General features: G+C 47.6%; 1 protein-coding gene across 1 annotated transcript in view; it reads left to right on the top strand.

The window, feature by feature from the left end:
• syn3 (synapsin III) overlaps window positions 1-23,652 on the top strand; it is a gene marked incomplete at both ends in the record, with an annotated part of 61,279 nt that overhangs the window by 34,827 nt on the left and 2,800 nt on the right. Inside the window, 5 exon segments of the mRNA XM_079735630.1 lie at window positions 14,328-14,390; window positions 19,421-19,563; window positions 21,231-21,305; window positions 22,614-22,648; window positions 22,651-22,715. Coding sequence (XP_079591756.1) covers window positions 14,328-14,390; window positions 19,421-19,563; window positions 21,231-21,305; window positions 22,614-22,648; window positions 22,651-22,715 — 381 coding nt within the window.

The following is a 23,652-nucleotide window of genomic DNA, read 5'->3' as shown; positions in this document are numbered from 1 at the left end:
CATTTGTCAGAAGAAGGAGAAACAACAAATATATCGCTGTCGGTACAGTAAGCATGTTTATAGACCCAAGTGCCAAGCACTAACAATCGCTAGGTTAACCCATTCCCCGTATACAACAAAGATGGCTAGTCTGTGTGGCTTCAGCTTCCATCCTGGGGGTCTGTCTCAACAGATAGGCCAGCTAGGATCCTCGCTCACCCGCTCGGACGCTAGCTATTAGCTTCCTGCTCGTGTGTGTCCTGATGTATCCTGGTCCGATGTTCCTGACTGACTGTTTCATCGTATTATCGTTGTCTTTCGCGGACAGAAACGTGTTGCCGTGAGCGATAAGGACTCGGGTCGAGTTGTCTCGCTCTGAAAACAGGATGGCAGAGGAAGGGCTCCATGTTTGGAGTGTGAGTCCTAGTTTAGTGTCTCTCTCACACACACACACACACACACACACACACACACACACACACACACACACACACACACACACACACACACACACGCACACACACACACACACACACAGCTCCCTCTGTTCCTGAGTTTAGACACACAGTTCACCAGAGAAGAGGAGACTCGCCTTATCATCCTGACTTAACATGTGCCCTTCAAACGCATGTGACAACAAAAGGACCAAATAAAGAAAAAAGATTGGACACATGCACCCCCCCGCCCCTGTGTGTGTGTGTGCCCATTTAGGTGATTGGGTCTTCAGCAATGTTAGTGTGTTTGTGTGTGTTTGCCCATAGATTTCTTTGTGTGTGTGTGTGTTTTCATGTATGTGTGTGTGTGTGTGTGTGTGTGTGTGTGTGTGTGTGTGCCCATAGATGTGTTTGTGTCTTCATCTGTGTGTTTTTGTGTTTGTGGGTGTGTTTTCATATGTCTGTGTTCCACGTGTGTGTGTGTGTGTGTGTGTATGTTCATATATGTGTGTTTGTGTGTGTGTGTGTGTGTGTGTATGTTCATATATGTGTGTTCACATGTGTGTGTGTTTATGTTCATATATGTGTGTGTTCACACGTGTGTGTGTGTGTGTGTGTGCGCGATGACACAAAGGGCACCAGCACAATGAGTCACAGGAAATACCTCTGGAGCGTCTGACAGGGGTCAGTGCCCACGAGGGGAGTCTCTACCCCAGAGAGTCTCGGAGGGGGCCCGCCTACACCCTGAGTCACTCTGTGGACCCCGGCTACGGGGGCCTAGCATTGACCCCCGACCCGGACCCCCAGAACCCCAGACGTTCTTTAGTTTGTGGTTGTTGTCATGTTGTGGTTTGTTATACAACACATTTTTGTGTATGTGTGTGTGTGTATGTGTGTGCTCGTAGATGTGCGTGTGTCTTTCTCTGTGTGTTTGTTTGTGTGTGTGTATGTGTCTGTATGTGTGTATGCATTCATAAGTGTGTGTGTGTGTGTGTGTGTGTGCGTGACGTCCAGAAAGGTATTCTATAAAGGTGTGTGTGCGTGCGTGCGTGCGTGTGTGCGCGCGCTGTGAATCAGAATGGAAAACCAAAAAAAAGAGGAACAGGGAGCAGTGTAACGGGGGGGTCACTTAACTGCCGTTTTCGTGTTGTTTACCGTACAAGGTTCTCATGGCAACCCTTCAATTGGAACAAACTGTTGTTTATTGGGACTCTGTTTCCCTGCGTTACATCATACAACGTGTCCTTGTAGTACACCGAACATATTCTATACATGTACAGTATCCTATAAATACTTTAGAATATTTGTATATATAGTTTACTGCTTACCATGAGCAAATCAGGGCATGTTAATTTATGTTAATTTTGTTTGAAATGATCATTATTTCGCTCCCATCTGTCGTTATTTTGTGCTTTTATGTTATTTAAATATAAATGATCGGTTCCTGACTCATCTATCAAAGAGACTGTGATGGTGGCTCAAACGTTCCTTCACAGCTCTTTGATTCGTAGAAAAATTATATTTAGATAAATCGCGAACAACAAATGACAAGTATAGCTGCCCTTTGACCTTGACAATGTCCCAGAGGAGAGGGAAACCCCTGGCAACCAAACTGGACTGTAAACAAAAGGGGGAAGTAGAGAAAGAGTCGTCATCGTCACAGAGAGACGAAGGAAGTGAGGAGGGGGTCAAATAAGAGAGACAGGAGAATGCCAAAGGACAGTCCTTTTGGAAGCTAGGCCCATGGTTACAGGCTCGTAGCTCCTTCATGTTTATAATACTATTATGTTTGTCTTCATGTACGATGTATGTGTGATCTTCTAAAGCCTTTTGTTAGCCTTATAATATAATTGCCAAAGTCATATTTTGTATTTATGGTCAAACATGCAGAAGTCAAATAGATGTCTTAAGCAGATAGTGATTATAGAATGTAAAAAGCACTCTGATTGGCTTAGGATATATACAATGAGGCACAGGAGCACACATCAGCATTAGGAGACCAGAGTTAGGTTAGATATCACAATTTCGCCAACATAAAATGCAAATTTAAAGCCTGCTCAACTTTGACTGAGCGCCTTGTTTACTGTACCCTACGACATGACCCGTTACAGTTTGATTCACGTAATGGGTCACTCATCCCTACCGTCATGGACCTGGGCTGCTGTCCTTACCACTGAGGTGCCAATGACGTCATGAACAGTCATGCTGTTACAAGGCTGCTCCAGCCAGTGTCTGATGTGTGTCTGTGTTAACCGAAGAACCCCATAACAGGAAGAACAAACACAACCATGACCTTTGATCTCTCAGTGGGTTGTCCCCTACCGCAAAGACACACGCAGACAGACACGTGCAGACACAGACACGTACAGACACACACGTAAAGACACACATACAGACACAAGTCACGTTTCCATCTAAAAGGTGAAGCAAATCTTTAGAAAGTTCGCAAAAAAGAAATTTGAATTAAGTGAGTTTCCATCAAGTGGTTGGAGCGGAAAACTACACTCATTCAGGGCTTGTCGTATCCTTTTGATAACATGCTCTCTCTTAGATCCTGATATACAGTTGAATTGTGTTGTTGTTTTCCATCTAAAATAGCTGTAATGTTTTTTTCTTCGATGAGAGCAAGGAAAAGTTTTACCTCTTCAGCGATCCGTATCTATTATTCACATTGGCCATCTGTTCCATGGACGTATTTAAAGGATACATTGTACATATTTATAATTCGAAATTCTTCGCAGCCTTTATACCACAGATACTCAGCATATAACCGCGTTTTCTGATTACAGTTTAATGCATTTCCCACAATTGACCAGCTCTTGTTTTGAAGGCTGAACACACAATTTGACTGGAATTACTTAGTAGGAGTCCATATATCAGGGATTAATGGACACGGTATGATTAAAGGATATACAAACATAGACATCCTATATCATATATATATATATATATATATATATATGATATAGGATGTCTATGTATACAAACGTTTAAAAATATTATATTGACGCTACAAGTTGATGTCGGCGGGGTTGCCATGGCCGGTCGTTATGCGGAAATCAGAAAGACGTTGTCAGTCCTGTGTGTTCAATGTTCGCTACGTCACAGCTGTTTCGAAAAGTGTTTCCATCTCCCATTTGTGCATTTACTCTCTTTCATTTAAGTCAAAAACCACCGTGAGCGGAAAAACTTTTTTGCGAATTAGAGGACTTTTATGCAAATTTTGGTTACTGTTTACTGATTCGATACTTCAAAATTCGCATAAAATCAGGGGGATGGAAACGCAGCTACAGACACAGACAACACAATCCATTCACAATGTCGCACACAACCCCGAGCCAGAGGTGACTCCTTTCATACTGGTGTTCTGGTCTAGTTGGTTGACAAGATGTTACGCAAACACACTCTTTCTCTTTTTCTCTTGTAGACGACACACACACACAAACACACACTGGCACACACACACGACACACACACAAACACACACACACACACAAAACACACACACACGTTGGCACACACACACACCCATGACACACACACACACACACACACACACACACACACACACACACACACACGAGACACACACACACACACACACACTAGAATATGACGGAACAGACCAAGGATTTCCTCCGCGGTCCAAACCGGACCGCGCCACTCTCACCCCAGACGCAGGGTCCGTCCCGCTCTGCTGAGCTCGGCATATTTGGGTGTTCATGTCGGCAGAGATAAAATGACTAGGTTGAGCTGGGAGAGCGGGAGACACGGGAACAGTGGAAAGAGCCCAGATACGTGACGGCTCGGAAAAAAGAGTGGCCAGGAATTCCTCAGGGCTGAGGGAATGCCTCAAGGGGAGACGGAATAATGACTCCTTAAGGTTGACTCTGGTCACATGCTGTGTGATGGGTTACTTATTGACCAGGTCTCGGGCGCACTCAGGTCCAATCCAGTTCCCTCTCGTCCTCCGAGGCTCTTGAGCGTGGGTACTCTGCTTGACGAGGAGGGAGGGTGAGACGTGAGCCCTTCTCTGTGTCGGCCGGTTCTCCAAAGCCCAGATGGTGAGAACCGTGGAGCCCTGTGAGGGCAGACGTGAAGTGTGAGCGGATCTCTGCTGTGTTTCTCTCCCGGTTCTCTCTCTGTACTCCCAGTACCTGCTCCTGTACCCTACGACATGACCCGTTACAGTTTGATTCACGTCATGGTTCACTCATTCCTACAGTCATGAACCTGTGCTGCTGTGGTTCTCTCCTGGTTCTCTCCCGGTTCTCTACCGGTTCACTCCCGGTTCTCTCCCGGTTCTCTACTGGTTCTCTCCCAGTTCACTCCCGGTTCTCTCCTGGTTCTTTCCCGGTTCTCTCCTGTGGTTCTCTCCAGGTTCTCTCCCGGTTCTCTACCGGTTCTCTCCCAGTTCACTCCCGGTTCTCTCCTGGTTCTCTCCCGGTTCTTTCATGGTTCTCCTGGTGTTCTGCTGTGGTTTTCCTTAAGGCATTCCTGTTTCTCTCCCGGTTCTCCTGGTGTTCTGCTGTGGTTCTCTCCCTATTATCTCCCGGTTCTCCTGGTGTTGACCAGGAGAACCGGGAGATGTGTGTCAGTGTGTGCATGTGTGTGTGTGTGTGTGTTTGAGAGAGCACTTGTGTGTGTTTTTGTGTGCAGGGAGCGGTGTGTGTGTGTGTGTTTGTGTGAGTGTACAAGTGTGTGAGTTTGTGCCTGTGTGTGTGTGTGTGTGTGTGTGTGTGTGTGTGTGTGTGTGTGTGTGTGTGTGTGTGTCAGAGCGTGGGTGTATGTGTGTGGGTGGGTGTTCGTGTGAGCACACGTGTGTGTTTGTGTATGTGAGAGCCTGGTTGTGTGTGTGTGTGTGTGTGTGTGTGTAAGTGTGTGTGTGTCAGAGCGTGGGTGTATGTGTGTGGGTGGGTGTTCCTGTGAGCACACGTGTGTGTTTGTGTATGTGAGAGTGTGGTTGTGTGTCTGTGTGTGTGTGTGTGTGTGTGGGTGGTGTGTGTGTGTGTGTGTGTGTGTGTGTGTGTGTGTGAGGGGGGGGGGGGAGTCCAGTGTACCACGCGCATGCTCAGGGCGGAGGACCCAGCAGATTCCAGGATGTGTGTGTGGCGCAGACGGTTAAATTTAGACAGCGATGTCATGCCGTAGGAATAACCCCCCTTCTTCCTTTCTTCTCCCTTTCCCTCCACCTTGGAACGGGTGCTATTGTAGCCGACGCCGATCGCTCTCGGACATGTGACCGCCCGGGTTATGAGTCACGTTCTGTTTTCTCGACATTCCTGAGGAAGGAATCATTTCTGCGGTGTGGAGGAATGTCGAGGATTTGTAGGTAGCGGCCGACTCCTGAATAAATCTTCCATGCTGAAGTTTATCCGTGTGGCCGTTTAACACATATGTCACCCCACCGTAATTCACCTTTAACTAACGTTTTCCCTCGTTTTATTTGCATTGTATATTAGGAAAAAAACGAGACCTAGACTCTGCATAGCTTCCCCCCTTCTCCCCCCCACACCCCTCTTACGCACTTATTGTGTGTTGTACGTCATGGCACTTAATGTACACACTTATTGTGTGTTGTACGTCCTGGCACTTAATGTACGCACTTATTGTGTGTTGTACTTCCTGGCACTTTACAATAGTACTTAGCATGGTGTAGTATCTTATCCAAGTGATCTTTATTGTACACAAGGAATGGGTTAACCTAGTGATTGTTAGTGCTTGGCACGTGGTTCTATGAATATCCTTACTGTAGCGACAGCGATATATTGTTGTTCCTCCTTCTCCTCACATATGTACATAATGTAAGTCGCTTTCGATAAAAGCGTCTGCCAAATGCCCTTAATGTAAATGTAAATATAATCAGTATTTTTTCAGGACCTTATCATCCTGACTTAATATGCCCCCTTCAAACGCATGTGATGAGAAAAGGACCAAATATAGAAAAAAGATTGGAAACAAACACACACCCGCCCTGTGTGTGTGTGTGTGTGTGTGTGTGTGTGTGTGTGTGTGTGTGTGTGTGTGTGTTGCTCGTGGCTCCTCACTCCTCTCCATAACAGCCTCGAGGTCTCAGATGAAGACGAGGGCGTTGTGAGAGCGCCGGACCACAGCTGACCCTTATTAACCGGACAGAACACACCGCGGGGAGCCATGTCCCACGTCCAGCTTTTACGGCCGGAATCCCCCCTCGGCCAGCGACCAGAGACGCTACACTAACATTTACTCACAGAGCAGAACTTATTTCTCTAGAGCTGGAAAAACGCTGTGGTGGGTTGTTGACCCAGCCTGAAATAACAAGACAACACGGGTTCCCCGTCGCGTTGTGTTGCGTTGTGTCTGAGGCGCGTCTCGAAAGCTCGTCTCCATTGCTCCCACGTTCAGGGACGGCATGTGGCTTAGGAGGTTGAGCGGGTTGGCTGGTGACCGCAACGTTGCTAGTTCGATCCCCGGTTCATCCTAGCTGTGGAGGTGTGGAGGTGTGCCTGAGCGAGCACCTCCCGATGAGCTGGCTGTTTACTTACATGGCTGACACCGCCGTCGGTGTGTGAAGGTGTGCATGAATGGGTGAATGTAGGGCAATATTGTAAAGCGCTTTGGATAAAAGCGCTATATAAATGCAGACCATTCACGTTCTGCTTTTATCGGGTGTTGTCTTTGTCGGTTTGCATGGAGTGCAGCCACGCCGTCACTCTCCCCGTCGTACGAGAGCGAGACGTCCATATTTCATTGCAGGAATTTTATTTTAAAGTAGCTGGAAGCGGCCTGATTCATTAGCTTGGTTTTGAAGCCATTGGTCTCAAGAGAGAGAGGGTACTTCTTGTCGAGTTAGAGAGGAGAAACGTGAAGGACAAATGGGTTTACATCATGAACTAGACAACGGTTTGGCCGTGGTTAGAGATCGAAGGAGCAGGTTGTTGTGAAACGGAGCTCAGCTGGGGTTTTTATAGGGCCATATATTCCGAAGTTCTCCCCACGGGAAAAATAGAGTACTCATAAATCTATCTGGGCTATATAATATTATTATATGAATAAAATGTCCTTGATGAAGGGCTGCATGGATACTGAAGCCTGATGTCTTTCCTGAATGACGTGAAAGTTTTAATTTTAAGCACTGTTTATATAAGATTTTGTCACCGTAATTGGACAGGCGTTTTCTCTGGCCTCGTCTACAGCGCTTGTTGAACCAGTGTCGTAAAAGCTAAAGAGTTAAAATGCTGTTTAAATGCTGTTTTTAAATGCTCTGTGAAGAAGCGGTGTCAAGTCTTTGTGTGAAAACCCTGTGTTAAAACGCTGTGTTAAAATGTTGTGTTTCAAAGCTGTGCTAAAAGGCCGTTAAAACGCTGGGTTAAAAGGCTTTGTTAAAAGCTTGTGTTAAAACACTGGGTTAAAACCTTGTATTTAAACTCTAGGTAAAATGCTGGGTTAAACGCTGGGTTACAAGGCTTGGTTACGTCACGGCCCAGCATGCAGCGGTCTGGCTGTCCACCACTCCATGTACAGGCCAGGGTGTGCCCAATCACATCCAGCTGTTTCAAAACATTCCCTTCTCCTTGAAGTTCCCCTTTCCTTCCTCAGTCACTCCTCCCTTTCCTCCCTCCATCCCTCCCGTCTGACTCTCTTGCCCGTCCCGTCTCTCCCTTCAGTGGCCTAATTAAAACCAGCACTGGGCCTCGACAGTCAGGCGTTTCTCAGAACCCTTCTGTTAACAATGTGCTGACTGCCGCGGCAGAAACACCTGTTCAACGTCTCAGTTTGGATCGCTGTCAAGAAAACGCAAGTTATGAATGGAACCGTGGTTCTGGGATGAGTGCCAGAGGTCAGAAGGAATGAAACAGATAAAATGACCGGTCTTGAGAGACATTGTTCTTAAATTGGCCCTTCCACAATGGACTAGAATTAGAGATTATCATTACAGTTATGTTACAGTTGAAGTTTATGTTACAGCTATATTATGTTACAGTTTCCATGCATTTAACGAAAGCCTTTCCCTGTTCCTGCTTTATTCTGTAGACATTTCTCAAACCAAAGCACTGTCACAGTCCAATGTATATAAATGTGTTGTGTATTACATCCCCATGTTTCACAAATTCTTAATAAAGTGAGTTGAGGTCAACCCTCAAATACAGACCCAGGACTCAATTACTAGCCTAGCCTGTGAACTTAATATTTAACTAATACATAACCTACTGGGTAGCTCTACCTTATTCCTTGCCTCCTATGGGCTCTGGAGCAATTCTTATGCTTGTGAACCCATGCTAACTAGATGCTGCTCTATTCTATGCTAACTACAGAGTTAGCTAGCTAGCTACAGCTCTGAGGTTGCTTAGAGGGCTATAGAGTTAGCTAACTATACCACTGTGGTTGCTAAGGGCAACCAAACAGCAAACATTTTTGTATTGGATGATTCCCATGTACAGCATATATTTTCTTTAGTTTGGTTCTAATTTAAACTTTGGTGCAACAATATCAACTTGTGGGCATTTCGTCTCGCTGATTACTTGGGTTGGATGACAGCGGTCCTCATGGTTCATGAGAATCCTCGGTATGAGGCAACATCACATGCATGCTAACCCCCTTTTTTCCCAAGAAGATATTATTGTTAACCCATGGAAAAAGAGGAAGAATAAAAAAAAATCCTCATCCAAATTTTCCTTTAGGCTAAGAAAAACGCTGATGGCTTTCGCAGGTTGACCCTCGGCTGCGCTTGATTTAGGAGCTAAAGAATAACGTGAGGTTCACGACCCGATCGGTAGGAATAGTACTGGAACGTCGACATCTCGTTGGAACGCTGTCTTACGGTACGTTTAAATATAGCCTGCGTTCAGTAGTATAAGTAAGTGGAGCGCTACTTATTTGATGCTATCACAAAGTCAGCTGTGTTCTGTGGACGTTAGTGCTCTATATGGTTATGCTGATAAAATAATAATATATAGTAACAAAACCACAAATTGTTCTTTTACCCCACTGCAGCTTTTAGGGTCACCAACTGTCAAAATCCAATTGCCATTTTTCTAATGTGAAACAACCCAACACAATACTTATTTGAGTTGATCAAAACAAGTCTTTATTTACTTTCCTTTTCTTTTGTTTGAACAAATCCAAGAAGTGCGAACAAAACACAAACTATTCTGAAAGTGCAAGCAAACCTCTAGTGTACAGGACTGTTGAATCAACCTATGACTGAGGTTAATAATAGCGACATTCAAAGTGCTCATTGTTTGTTCGGGCTAGTTATGTGAAAGCCGAACCAGTCTGGTCAGTGAGAAAAATGGCCAACAGGTGTTCAGCCTTCCACCTGACGCGTTTCTGTCCCCGTTTACGTCAATAACCGAAAACTTCCATTGTGGAAACTTCCATTTCCTCGGATCAGGTGCTTCACAGCTGCGGCCCTCATGGAAACACCAGAAGCCAGATGAAAGACAGATGAGTCCACAATTCCACAGGAATAATTATCAAAGCCATTAGCGAGCTGGTACAGGACATGAAGCTCCTTGGAATGATTGGTTTTGTGGTGTGTGTGTGTGTGTGTGTGTGTGTGTGTGTGTGTGTGTGTGTGTGTGTGTGTGTGTGTGTGTGTGTGTGTGGAGGCAGGACTTTGAACTGTGTGTATCATGCTTTAACACTTCAAGGCTCTTGGCATCGGTTGTGTTTGTGTTATTTACTAGGATACTTTTTCCAGGCATCTTGATAAGCATCAGGGCAGTTAGGCAGGCTAAACTAAATGATCGGGGGGGCCGTGTCGGTTTGGCATTGTAGCTGACTGAAAAAAGTATCTTAAACAAACATTAATACTTAATGTAGTGCATTTAGTAATCATACATTTTTCGAGGTACTATACAATACAATTCAGCACATTGTGCTACACAGTAAGGGCCTCTACCTGTGTCCACACAGGTCCTAAGCTCGTTACCTACCACATGGTACCCCCTCTCTACTAAAAAAAACTGAAAACGGCCCCTGACCCGGACAGGACAGCCCCCAGCCCCACCAGCGGCCCCTGGCCTCACGGGGGGGGCCACTGGGGCCCACAGCCAGGGGCCCACAGCTCTCCTCCGCCGCATGTATACCTTACGTCTGCGTGTGCGGTGGAGCCTTCTGAACGGCCTTATGGGTCTGGGACCTCTGCTGCATTCAACCACCGCAGCACTGAAACACAGCCTCCCTCCTCCTCCGCCGGCCTCTTGATGTGGGAGGCTGGAAGGGGTCATAAAATAATGAGGAGGCCGTAAACGTAGGATGCATGCACCCCATGTTCCGGCAGGACATTTGATGTGCCGTTTCACCACGTCGTTTAGAATTAGAGATTACGCTTTGCGCCGAGCGCCCGAGACGTGGTCGCGTACGTCGAGTCGGGGTCTCCGCCGACGTTTATCAAGATAAGGAACGCCACGCTCCACGCTCGATGTCTTGTGGGGTGTTTAACCACGGACATTTTAAAGTTGATCTAAGTGTATAAATGGTGGCACTAATGAAAGGATTGCATTGCGACATTCGCAAGACAACGTTTTGGCTTTCAAACCACCTGGTGTGACTGGGATTTGCCATCACCAACCATTTTGAAAATCTGCTTCTTCTGACATCACAAGTGGGCGTGTCTACCTAGATGTGTGCCGGATAGATCAGTCTACCGTTCTACCCAGTGGAAGGTAGTAAACGTTGCTCATCTATCCGTTATGAATCTAGGTGGACACGCCCACTAGTGATGTCAGAAGAGGCAGATTTTCAGAACGGCTTTTAATGGCTAACCACACTTACACCTGGTGGCATAATATGTCACATTTAATGCACTGGAACCGTCGAGCAGACAGACTGCAAAGAGGCACTGAAACAGGGAGGTGGCGTGAAATGTAGCGTGACTCGTTGGGTTGAGTTGACTCTCAGTTTGACTCATCCTCAGCCTTGCTTTCCTTATCACAGGAACAAGGTCCTTGACGCAATAGAGCACACTTTGGTGCAACTTTCATGCATGATTCCCACACACTCCATATATGTCTGCAGTGGGCAGCATGACAGCGTCACATGGGCGGGAAGAACGAGAAAGTTCTGGTTGTGGTGGTGGTTGGGGGGGGGGGGGTGTGTTGGTCTTGCGGTGATGATAACAATGAAGGAATGTCTCGCTGAGGTGTTTCAAGTCTGGGATGGGGACGGGGGAGGGGGGTGAGTCGGCCTGAATGATCCTATTGTGTGACGCCGCATGGCTAGCACATGGTCTGTGCCACGGCGGCCGCGGCCGCGGCGGGCTTCCCCGAAGTATTCCCTACGATGTCGCACCCCACACCTCACCGCATCCACCCGCCCGGGAACGCCCACCGCGTAAATCGGCCCCAGACTTTGTTATGGAATGAAATAGAAAAATCGGCCGCCGTTTAAATGAGCTTCGTCTGTCTGGTGAGTTTTCTTTCCCACTTAATGTCTTTACCGGGCCGATGGAAACAAAGAGCCTAACGGTGTTTAAATAAGAAAACCTTATAACCGTTAAACACTGCCGATAAAACACAAGCCGGAGACGGGAACGCCCCCTCGTCCAAGAAGGCCCGTTGTCACAGCCTCCAGCCGGTTCTCCCCCAACACAGACGGGAACAGTTTTTTTTTCCTCGTGAAACAACCTCGTAAATGAACGCCAACGACCGTAATGCGGCGACACGTTTAAAGCCGCGTAACAAAACTCAACTCGCTCTCGTCTGACGGAATATTCCGAAAAAAACATCTGCTCCTCTGAACAGAACTGCTTCCCTGCAATGGAGTTCTTTCCTAGTGTCTGGGAAACGAAACCAGACACAGACCAGAGGGTCCAGCACCCACGGCGTAGTGGAAAATGTAGTCTTGTCTGCGCCCTTGAAATGTGCACATATCCCGTTTCTTGCAAAAGGAACAGACATTGATTCTTTCGAATGTTTCTGTTGATGCCACGTTTTCAACCGCCAAAGTATCTCTTAACTTTAGGGATCTCTCATCACCAAGGGAGAGACCTGTCCATTTAACGTCCATTCAACTGTCAAGTTATCCAAATGAAGTCACTCTTCAAACATCTCTTGATAATGATCCTGGTTTTGGTGGTTATGTAAATCTCCAGTAAGACCAGAATATTTCCTCCCACGGGACTGGGAATGTATTGATCTCCAATATGAGTCATTGGTGGGTCTTAGATCAATACAGGCTTGGAGAGTGAGGGGATGTCTGGTCTCTGGGCAGACGTTACTTTTATTATTATTCCCGGTGTTCCCCGACCTGCTTCGGGAAGCCAGAGGGTGGGGTCTCCTGAGGTGCGTCTGCGATCACGCGGGTGTCTGCCATCGTGCCTGGTGGAAATGTCTTGTAGTAAAATCTGGAACAGAACCTGGTGCTCTCTCTCTCTCTCTCTCTCTCTCTCTCTCTCTCTCTCTCTCTCTCTCTCTCTCTCTCTATGTGCCAGTAGCGTCAGAGTTAGCTACTCCTGAGTTTAGCTTAGTGTCACTGAAATCTTCTCCTGAGTTTAGCTGAGAGTCAGAGTTACCTACTCATGAGTTTAGCTGAGAGTCAGAGTTAGCTACTTAGTAGTTAAGCTTAGTGTCACTCATAGCTTCTCCTGAGTTTAGCTCAGTGTCAGAGTTAGCTTCTCCTGAGTTTAGCTTAGTGTCACTCATCGCTACTTCTGAGTTCAGCTCAGTGTCAGAGTTAGCTTCTCCTGAGTTTAGCTTGTGTCACTCATAGAAACTTGTGAGTTCAGCTTAGGGACTGAGTGAGCTGCTCCTGAGTTTAGCTTAGAGCCAGAGTTTATCTTCTCCTGTCATGCCCCCCGTCAGTGCTTGGAGTCTGAGATGTGTGTGCTGGTTTTCTGGTCGTCTTCCAAGCTCAGAGCTAGCCGCAGCTAATTTAACTGGATTGATGAACTGATTGCCTTGGAAAAAAAAGGTTTAAAGTGTGGAAAGTCCCGAGAAACAGCGGAAGAGATTTAGATCTCTGGATAGAGTTATGGTACAGTACCCTTTGAGAAGCCAAGATCTGTTGGCTTGAACAAGATAAGAGGGTCATTCATCTGAAACACATTACTGTCACGTATTATCAAATGTATCCAAGAGTCATTTTCTGAGTTCATCAGTACAGAAGGAAGTGTGGTTCATTGTCCTGTGTGCAGACCTGTTTCTATATTTAACCCCCTTGACTGCAATTCACTTGTATAAACAGCGGGGGCGTTTCTGAAGTCATTTGTTAGCATTACGAGCTCTTCAGTGACATAATCTTTGAGGAACTAAAAGCCAGCGGTCTGTGTCTATGTTATATCAGCCCAGCCCATAAAGCTGTGGTCTTCCACCCTGTTCCCACAACCTTCCATTCTTCTCTTGTAGAACAAACCAGGATTCTTGGCAATCTACGTCATGCATGTTTGAGAGCAGAGAGCACCGGGTTCGATGCCGTGGCGTTGGGACACATGTGTGGTGTTAGCGATCGATTTTAGAATCACGGCGAACCCAAGGAAAATGTATTTATTCATTTAAATTTCTCCCTGAAGGACTGTATGGACGTCATGAATGCTGACAACTGATTTCTGTCTGTTTAGATGTTAACTGTTAACATTTTGCAGGACTTGGAATTGACACCCATTGTGTGGCTGCATTCCTGACGTCAATAAGGCATTTTACTACACTGGTGTCATGTCAGAAAACATATTTTCGTTTTCTTGTTGTGTTTTGACCATAATAAAAAGTGTTCAGCCCCAAACCTAAATCCATCTGGTTTAAACCCTTTTGTTTGTTTGTCTTTTGTGTTGCAATATGTTATCAATGTTATCAATCACATAATCAATCCCATCTCCACATTTCATCCTCTATGAAGAATAACAATGAGGATGATGATGACGATCATGATGATGATAATTTGTGAACGGCGTGATTGGTGATTAATCGAGACGTCTTGTGTCTTATTTGTCCGCAGGTGACCACACCCATTCTTCCTACGGTGGTCAAGATGGGACATGCTTACGCTGGCATGGGCAAGGTGAGTGCCCATAAACACACCCTGTTCCCGTACGCACACACAGGCACACACCACTCACACAAACAAATAGGTCCATAGGCTTCACACTCACACAGAAATATTCCCAGCATAAACACACAGGAACAAACACACACACACTTTACGCATACCAACCGACTCGCATTTCTCACAAGCAAACATTGACCAATCCACCCACATTCAACCGAACAAATACACACTCTCTCTCTCTCTCTCTCTGTCTCTGTCGCTCTCCCCCTTTTCCCTGTCTCTCGCTCTCTTTCTCTCTCTCTCTCTCTCTCTCTCTCTCACATACACACACTCATGCAACGCAAACAAACATGCATACACATTCTTGAGAGATACATACACATTCATTCTTTGTGAATATTGAATGTTCCGCTTCTGGTGGCTGTCGATGCTGGTAAAAAATCCTCCATTAGGTCAGATGATCAACTGAAGGTGGGGTTTGATTCAGCATGAAGGCTAGTCGGGGGGGGGGGGGTGTAATGTAAGCACTATTATTAGGTAGTAACCAGACACACTTTCATCAAGAGTGTCTCAAAGGGAATGAGAATACATGTTTAGCTCAGGAGGTAGAGCGGGTCGGCTGGTAACCAGAGGGTTGCTAGTTCGGTCCCTGGCTCCTCCTAGCTGAGTGTCGAGGTGTCCCTTAGCGAGACACCTAGCTCTAACTGCTCCCGACAAGCTGGCTGTCACCCTGTGTGGTTGACTCCGCCGTCGGTGTGTGAATGTGTGTAAGAACCTTTGTAAGTTGTTTTAGATAAAAGCGTCTGCTATACACCCTAAATGTAAATGTCAGACTTTCTGAGGGGTGCCTATGAATCTAGCAGAGGGACATGTGGGGAATCGAACCCAGTACTTTCTGTCCGGTTTGAGCGGGACCTCCCTAGCTGCTGGTACCCCCTTCCTGCCCTCCTAAGTCAGGCAACATTCCCATTCCCGGAGCAGGCTCCCTCCCTGCTCCCACAGTTCACAGCGGAGCACCAAGACCCTTTCTTCTGGAAGCCGCGGCAAACAAATGGCCACCTCCTACATTCTCACTCCTCTGCGAGGTCAGGGGAGTCAAGCGAGGAGATGCCCCTCCTCCTCCCCCCCCCACCACCACACACACACACACACACACACACACACACACACACACACACACACACACACACACACACACCAGCACTCCGAAGGCCTGCATCATGTCTGCACTTACAGGAAACCCATGGCACAGACAGAAAGAAACAGACAGACAAGGACAGAAAGGCAGGAATGGGTAGACTTATAGGAAGTGCCCCCCCTCACTGTGGAATGTGGGGATGTGCGTAACACGTGGGAGACGGAGTTCGGGGAGAGAGAGAGAGCGTGAGAGAGATTAAGATGGAGGGACAGGAAGTGAGAAGCGTGGACATATATAGAGAGACCAGGAGGAGATTCTTTGTGCGTTAGTAAGAGATGAGAGAGGTGAAACAATATGTTTCATCATCCGTCGTTCCTTCTGTTGGACGTATGTTGTACGTCCTGACACTTAATGTACGCACTTATGTATGTTGTACGTTCTTGCACTTAAAAATGGTACTTAGCATCGTGTAGCGTCTCATCCTAGCTATCTTTGTTGTATACGGGGAATGGGTTAACCTAGCGGTTGTTGGCACTTGTTTCTATGAACCTCCTTACTGAACCGAAAGCGATATATTGCTGATTCTCTTTCTTCTGACAAATGGACTTATTCTAAGTCGCTCTGGATGAAAGCGTCTGCTAGATGCCCTGCATGTAAATGTTGGTTGCGTTCGAGGCCAGGTTTGGGTACCACACAGCTGTGCCGTTGCGGTTGATTAAGAGAACACCGTCACACCGTACCTGTCTGTGATGGATGAGGCCGGACCAGGGAGGAGGAGATAAGCGAACCCCTCTGGTGTGCACAGGGCTTCCCCTCAAGGCCCATCCACCGCGCCTCACATGTCTTACATCACAAGTACAACGCAATGAAACCCAATCATAACGCTTTGGTTATCTTGAAGTCGTTCCAGAAGAAAAGGCCCATCTGGAACCACTCCCACCACCCGATGTTATTTATAATAAACGATGGCTCTGGGAATAATAATAATAACACCATGAAACCGTACTCCATTGTGTGTGCGCATTCCAACCGTTTTTTTTCTTTGTTCATCTTCGTAAATCGCCTTTACTGCGTCATCACCTCACGGTCGCACCTCATTGGCTGTCGGGAGTGTTGCGTAACACCTCGGACGGCGCCGCGTGTTAGCGCCCGCGCGTCGCTAGGTCTCGCCCACAGCAGCGGTGCTGCCTCGGGGTGTCGGGTGGTGGCGTTCGGAGACAGGGTGTGAATTGTACGCGCTCCGTGCTAAATATCTATCGTAGACGCGGCTGTGATCTGTCATCGGTTGTTCCCTCACTCCGAACTTTGGTTTATCTTTATTTCGCGAGCGAGCGGATCGTAAAATTGCCGTTAGTGACGGAGTGGCCTGGCCGAGTAACTGAACGACTCCGAGCTGTTTATATGAGGCCTCTCCGTCCTGTTTAGTCTGTGGTTGGCCTGAAACAAGCTCTCGGGAAGCCTGTTACATGGAAGCAAATCAACCAATCACCAACGCTCTGAATGTATCGCCATGTTTATAGCGATGGACATGTCAGTATTCACAATGCAGTATTCTGTCTCATTCCCGCTCATTCCTTGGCGAGGTGATATTCTGGGATTAACAATGTCGTTGCTCTAATTACGATGGAGTAATTAGCTACACGCCTAGCCTGTTAATTAGCCAGATAAACAGCTAGATAGCTAACTTATATTCTAGATAGATGTTTGCCATTGATTCAGCTTGTGCTTTTGGCCTTTGAGACGGATAGCTGTGTTGTTGATGGCTGTGTCCAATAGCAAGTGTTTGCTTCACTCTGAATCACTCATTCGTTTCTATCAAAACAGTGCACAACACATACAGTCCGGCCTACAAGTGCTGCATACACACATGCTAGAACGCACGCACGCACTAGCTCGCACGCAAAACCGCACTGAGTTTATTGGCCTATAAAATCATCAAAGCTCTTTTCTACACTGTAACCGTCATGTGCATTTTGTCGGTTTGAAAGCAAACCATAACTCTCCACATTTTAATTAGCATTTATTTAAGGTTAATTAGGTCCCACAGCAAAACAGACGTGTTTTCATGTGGCTTTCAATGTTCTCGCTGGATTATTTGAAGTCCGCTGTGGTTCCTTGGCTCCAGTTACAAATCGTTTGGTCTGTTTTGCCCGTTTTATCAAGTGTTGACGTGCGTTTTGTGTGTCGACTTGTGTTTGGTGTTTTTATGTTGACTGGTGTGGGTGTGTTGACTTGTGTTTGTGTGTTTACTGGTGTTTGTGCATTGGCGTGTTTGTGTGTTGACTGGTGTTTGTTTACTGCTTTTTTGAGTTGACTGGTGATTGTGTGTTGACTGGTGATTGTGTGTTGACCTGTGTTTGTGCGTTGACTTGTGTTTGTGTGTTGACTTGTGTTTGCGTGTTGACTTGTGTTTGCGTGAACGCACCCTAAAACACAAACCCACAGCACTAGACTTGAAGGAGTCTCAAACTGCCAGGAATGGATGTGAAGGAAACACATGTTTAACTGATTCAAACTGACAGTTTAAAAACACAACTCTCTCACAGAACAACACCCTAACTTATGAAGCTGTGTCGTGGCATTTGATTAATGGGCGATGTTGAAACCAAAACATTTGCATCCATCTTTCCTATTGCCCCTTGCAATCTTCATGCAAAAACTGAGAGACAGAAAACGATTGATACGCATTGAGACTATTTGCCTGTGTACCATTGAGCCACTGAGCAGACACTCACCAAGAACACGAGGTCGGAGTCAGGTGATTAACGTGCAGGTAGAGACTGTCACCTTCAAGAACCTGTCCAGCACCCATCATCACAACACACTACCCTGGAGTCTGTTTCCCACACAGATACACATCATCATTACACTAGCATGCAAACACTGAGCTGTGCTGGGACCTGTTACTCACACTGACACACATCATCATTACACTAGCATGTAAACACTAAACTGTACTGGGATCTGTTACCAACACAGACACACATCATTATTCACAAACCTGTGAGGAGTAGTAACATGTTAACACTAAACTGTACTGGGACCTGTTACCCACACAGACACACATCTTCATTACAACAGCATGTAAACACTAAACTGTACGTGGATCAGTTTCAAAATGGAGACAGGGCTGCTTCCCTTCCCCACGTCGTGCCAGGGTAGCACAGTAGCCGCCGCCCAGCGTGGAAGGCCTCCCACGACAGAGAACACGACGCAGCACTTAAAAAAGCTAATCCACTAAAAGCCACAAAAAAAAGGAAAAGCCACGACAGGATACACTCACACCTAATGAGCCCGGACACGGCAGGAAAACCCCGGGCCTAACCAAGCTCTCCCCTCGACGTTTCCGTCCTGTTCCTGACCAGGAGCCTCTCATTACGCTGTCTGTTTTGAGTGCGAGAATTCCTGTGGGATCGGAACTCCGACTGCCGCTGTGCAGTGATGGCCGTCCTTTGTGATTAAGCTGAACGAGCCGGCAGCTCTCTCCCTCTCTGTCTCTCTCTCTCTCCCTCTCTCTCCCTCTCCCTCTTTCCCTTTCCCTTTCTCTCTCTTTCCCTGTCTGTGTTGCTCTCGGCCTTTGTCCCTCTCGCTCTCTCCCCCTTTGTCCCTCTTTTTCTCTCTACCCCGACCCTCTTTCCCTGTCTCTCTCTCTCTCTCTCTCTCTCTCTCTCTCTCTCTCTCTCTTTCTATCTCTCTCTCTCTCTCTCTCTCTCTCTCTCTCTCTCTCTGTCCACCTCTACCTCTTTGCTTCTCTCTCTCTCTGTCTCTCTCTCTCTCTCCCCCTGACCCTCTTTCCCTCTCTCTCTCTCTCTCTCTCTCTCTCTCTCTCTCTCTCTCTCTGACTCTCTCTCCCTCTGCCCCCCCTCCCTCCCCTCTCCCCTCTCCCCTCTCCCCCTCCCCTCAGATCAAGGTGGAGAGCCAGCAGGACTTCCAGGACATCACCAGTGTGGTAGGGCTGGCCGGGACCTACGCCACCTCAGAGCCCTACGTCCAGTCCAAGTACGACATCCGCATCCAGAAGATCGGAGGCAACTACAAGGCCTACATGTAAGAGCAGGCCTCGTCCCAACCCCCGCCTCACACACACACACAGACTCTCCATCAGCACACACACACACTCACACGCACACACACACTCACACACACACGCACACACACTCTCACATACACTTCCTCGCCCTCTCCCTCTCTATCCCTCTCTCTTTCTCTCTTTCTTTCTCTCTGTCGCTCTCTCGCTCTCTCTCTTTCTCTCTCTCTTTCTCTCTCCCTTGCTTTCTCGCTCTCTCTCGCTCTCGCTCTCTCTCTCTCTCTCCCTCTCGCTCGCACACTCTCGCTCTCTCGCTCGCTTTGTCTCTCTCTCACTCTCTCCTTCACACACAAACAGGCACGAACGCACGTACACTCTCTCAAACACACGAAACACCCAAGAGTTTAAAGTACATGTTTAAAGAAGTGAGTTCAGTGTCGCTGCGAAGTGGCGAACGAGCGTGGCGGCCATGACGCAAATGTTCCACCGAGCCGTCGCCATGGGTGACGTCCGTAAGGCGTAAGGCGTAAAGGTGGCAGACATCTTCCGCTGTTCGCTCAGTTCACGCGGGGGGAACGACTCGGGTCAAGATACACACTGACCGTCTGTCCGCTAGAAATGAGGGAAGCGGCAGTAGCTCAGTAGGTAGAGCGGGTTGCCTGGTAACCGGAAGGTTGTTGGTTCGATCCCGAGCTTAGAGTGTCAAGGTGTCCCTGAGCAAGACACCTCACCCACACTGCTCTGGTCAGTGTGGCGACCCCTGTCTGTATAAGCTAGGAAGAAAATGATGATAACCCACCATTACTCCCGAGGACACTCGACTTCTTTTCCTTTCGAATACTGGGTTGAACTGCGCTCAGACACTTCAGAAGGAACCTGGGATCATTGATTTGAAACCTTTATCAGATGACACTCAGTATGGTTATATATACATACATATAGGGATGTGTAAGCATACATCCATGATACATTATGGCTACATTATTAGTTTTTCCTCCACTAATGCAAGCACTGTGGGCCTGTGTTATAAAGACTACTAGTACTGCTTCAGTCCCTATGACCTACAGGTAGAGTTATTTGAAGTGCGTACATGAGATTTAGGAGGCATATTCATTGTATGCATCATCATCATCATAATCATCGTCACTCCCACTCAGAAACACTCCACCTCATGCGGTGTGAATTCTACCAGGCCGTGACCATGTGACCTGCTGTAAGCCAATGAGTCAGCCAATGAGATCGCTTAACCATAAGGGGAGCAATTAGTGGCCTCTCCCCTCTGCCTTTATCTCCCCTCGTCCCAAATCTTGACCTTGAGTCATGAAGTCAACCCACACACACACTCACAGACACACACATGCACACAGGCACACATGCTCATTTGCACACACACACATGAACACACACACAAGAACACACACAGACACACACACACACACACACACGCATACACACACACACACACACACACACACACACACACACACACACACACACACACACACAGGCACACACAGACACACAGACTCAACAGTCCAAACATTAAGATAACATCTGTCTGTCCACTGAGACTAGACATCAACAACAGGACAGAGTGACTCAGGTTCGCAATGTTCCCGCTGTTATCTTCAATGGTCGCTCGGTGCGACGGCGTGCCTCCTTCACTTCTTCTGTTTTCTTATTCCAGGAGGACGTCCATTTCCGGGAACTGGAAGGCCAACACGGGGTCGGCCATGTTGGAACAGATCGCCATGACGGACAGGTGGGCGGGCTACCGTGCCATGATCAACCAATGACCATCCGGCATTTTGTAAATGTGTGATGTCTCGTGCGATCAACCGTATCTCCGTGGTTTCCTTCAAACCTTCAGATAGAAGCTCATGGCTTCATTTTGACCAATCACATTCAACGTCATAAAACCTTGAGACTAAAGCAGTTAGAGCAACTGTTAGATTGGTCCACCATTTTGAAATGCGTAATGCATTCCGTCAAAGCTTGGATTGTGTCCCTCAGGGGTCGTCTGGTGATGAGGGTGTGGGTCTGATGTTCTGAGGTTCTGTTGAGCAGCATGTGATTCTGAGGAGGTTCTGATAAAGTTCTGTGTGTGCGGACTTGATGAGGTTCTGATGAGGTTCTGAGGTTCAGCATGTGTGTGGATGTGTTGAGGTTCTGAGGTTCAGCGTGTGTGTGGATGTGTTGAGGTTCTGAGGTTCAGCGTGTGTGTGGTTCTGGTTCTAAGGAGCAGCATGTGTTTCTGAGGAGGTTCTGAGGAGGTTCTGAGATTCTGTGTATGTGGATGTGTTGAGGTTCTGAGGTTCCGTGTATGTGCATGTGTTGAGGTACTGAGGTTCTCAGGTTCCGTGTGTGTGTGGATGTGTTGAGGTTCTGAGGTTCCGTGTGTCTGGATGTGTTGAGGTTCCGTGTATGTGGATGTGTTGAGGTTCTGAGGTTCCGTGTATGTGGATGTGTTGAGGTACTGAGGTTCTGTGTGTGTGTGGATGTGTTGAGGTTCTGAGGTTCTGTGTGTGTGGATGTGTTGAGGTTCTGAGGTTACGTGTGTGTGTGGATGTGCTGAGGTTCTGAGGTTCCGTGTGTGTGGATGTGTTGAGGTTCTGAGGTTACGTGTGTGTGGATGTGTTGAGGTTCTGAGGTTCCGTGTGTGTGTGGATGTGTTGAGGTTCTGAGGTTCCGTGTGTGTGGATGTGTTGAGGTTCTGAGGTTACGTGTGTGTGTGGATGTGCTGAGGTTCTGAGGTTCCGTGTGTGTGTGGATGTGTTGAGGTTCTGAGGTTACGTGTGAGTGTGGATGTGTTGAGGTTCTGAGGTTCCGTGTGTGTGTGGATGTGTTGAGGTTCTGAGGTTCCGTGTGTGTGGATGTGTTGAGGTTCTGAGGTTACGTGTGTGTGTGGATGTGCTGAGGTTCTGAGGTTCCATGTGTGTGTGGATGTGTTGAGGTTCTGAGGTTCCGTGTGTGTGTGGATGTGTTCCAGGTACTGCTGAGGTCTGCGTGTGTGTGGTTCTGAGGGGGTTCTACGGTTCTGAGGTTCCGTGTGTGTCCCGATGTGCCCCAGGTACCGCGTGTGGATCGACTCGTGTGCTGAGATGTTCGGGGTCTGGAGATCTGCGCCGTGAAGGCGGTGCACGGCAAGGACGGCAACGACTACATCATCGAGGTCAGTGCATCATATCCTGTTCCTTGAACGGCCCCCGGGAGGTCATGAGAGGTCACGGGAGGTCATGAGAGGTCATGAGAGGTCACGGAAGGTCATGAGAGGTCACGAGAGGTCACGAGAGGTCAATGGGTAGGCAGCGAGGTCGAGGCCTTAAAGGCGTTCGCCCTTTCTGACCTCCGTGGAATCGCTGTGCAGTCGTGGTTGCCGTAGAAACCCTGCACTGGGCACCGCTGATGCTTTAGCGCTTTGTGTGCGATGACGTGTGTCCATGCCTGTGTGCGCGTGTGTGTGTGTGTATATGTGTGCTTCTGTGTATGTATGTGTGTGCGCGTGTTTGTCTGTATATGTGTACATGCATGTATGCATGCTTAGATGTGTGTGTGTGTGTGTGTGTGTGTGTGTGTGTGTGTGTTTGAGTACGTGTGTTTATACATGTGCCTGTGTGTGTGTGTGCGCGTGTGTGTACGTGTGCCTGTGTGTTTGTGCCTCAGTCTCTACAGAATTTGCTCGTTTTTCCCAACAAGCTCCGGTCCCGAAGTCCGACCGGCCCACCACACATTCCAAGCATGCTAACAATTTCCACTGCGCCACCAGTTGCCAGCTCTTTACCAGTCGCCCATGCCGACCGGCCGTGGGTACCAGAAGTCAATGCTCCACACCGTGAATTAGCCCCAAGATTCAAGATTCATGAAAATATGTTTTTTCTTCAGGCAGCTGGGGCGTTGGCCTTATGAGACCAGGTCTCTCTCTCTCTCTCTCTCTCTCTCTCTCTCTCTCTCTCTCTCTCTCTCTCTCTCTCTCTCTCGCTCTCATTCTCTTTCTCTCTCTCTCTCTCTCTCCTTCACACACACTCACACACACACACACACACACACACACACAGACACCCCAAGGCCAGGCTTAGATGTGAGATGTTCTGCAGCTGGAGAACTCCTGT

Source organism: Pollachius pollachius, assembly GCF_949987615.1.
Source record: "Pollachius pollachius genome assembly, chromosome: 4".
NCBI classification, from domain to species: domain Eukaryota; kingdom Metazoa; phylum Chordata; class Actinopteri; order Gadiformes; family Gadidae; genus Pollachius; species Pollachius pollachius.
The sequence above is the reverse complement of the archived record's forward strand: the minus strand, read 5'-3'. Positions and strand labels throughout refer to the sequence as shown.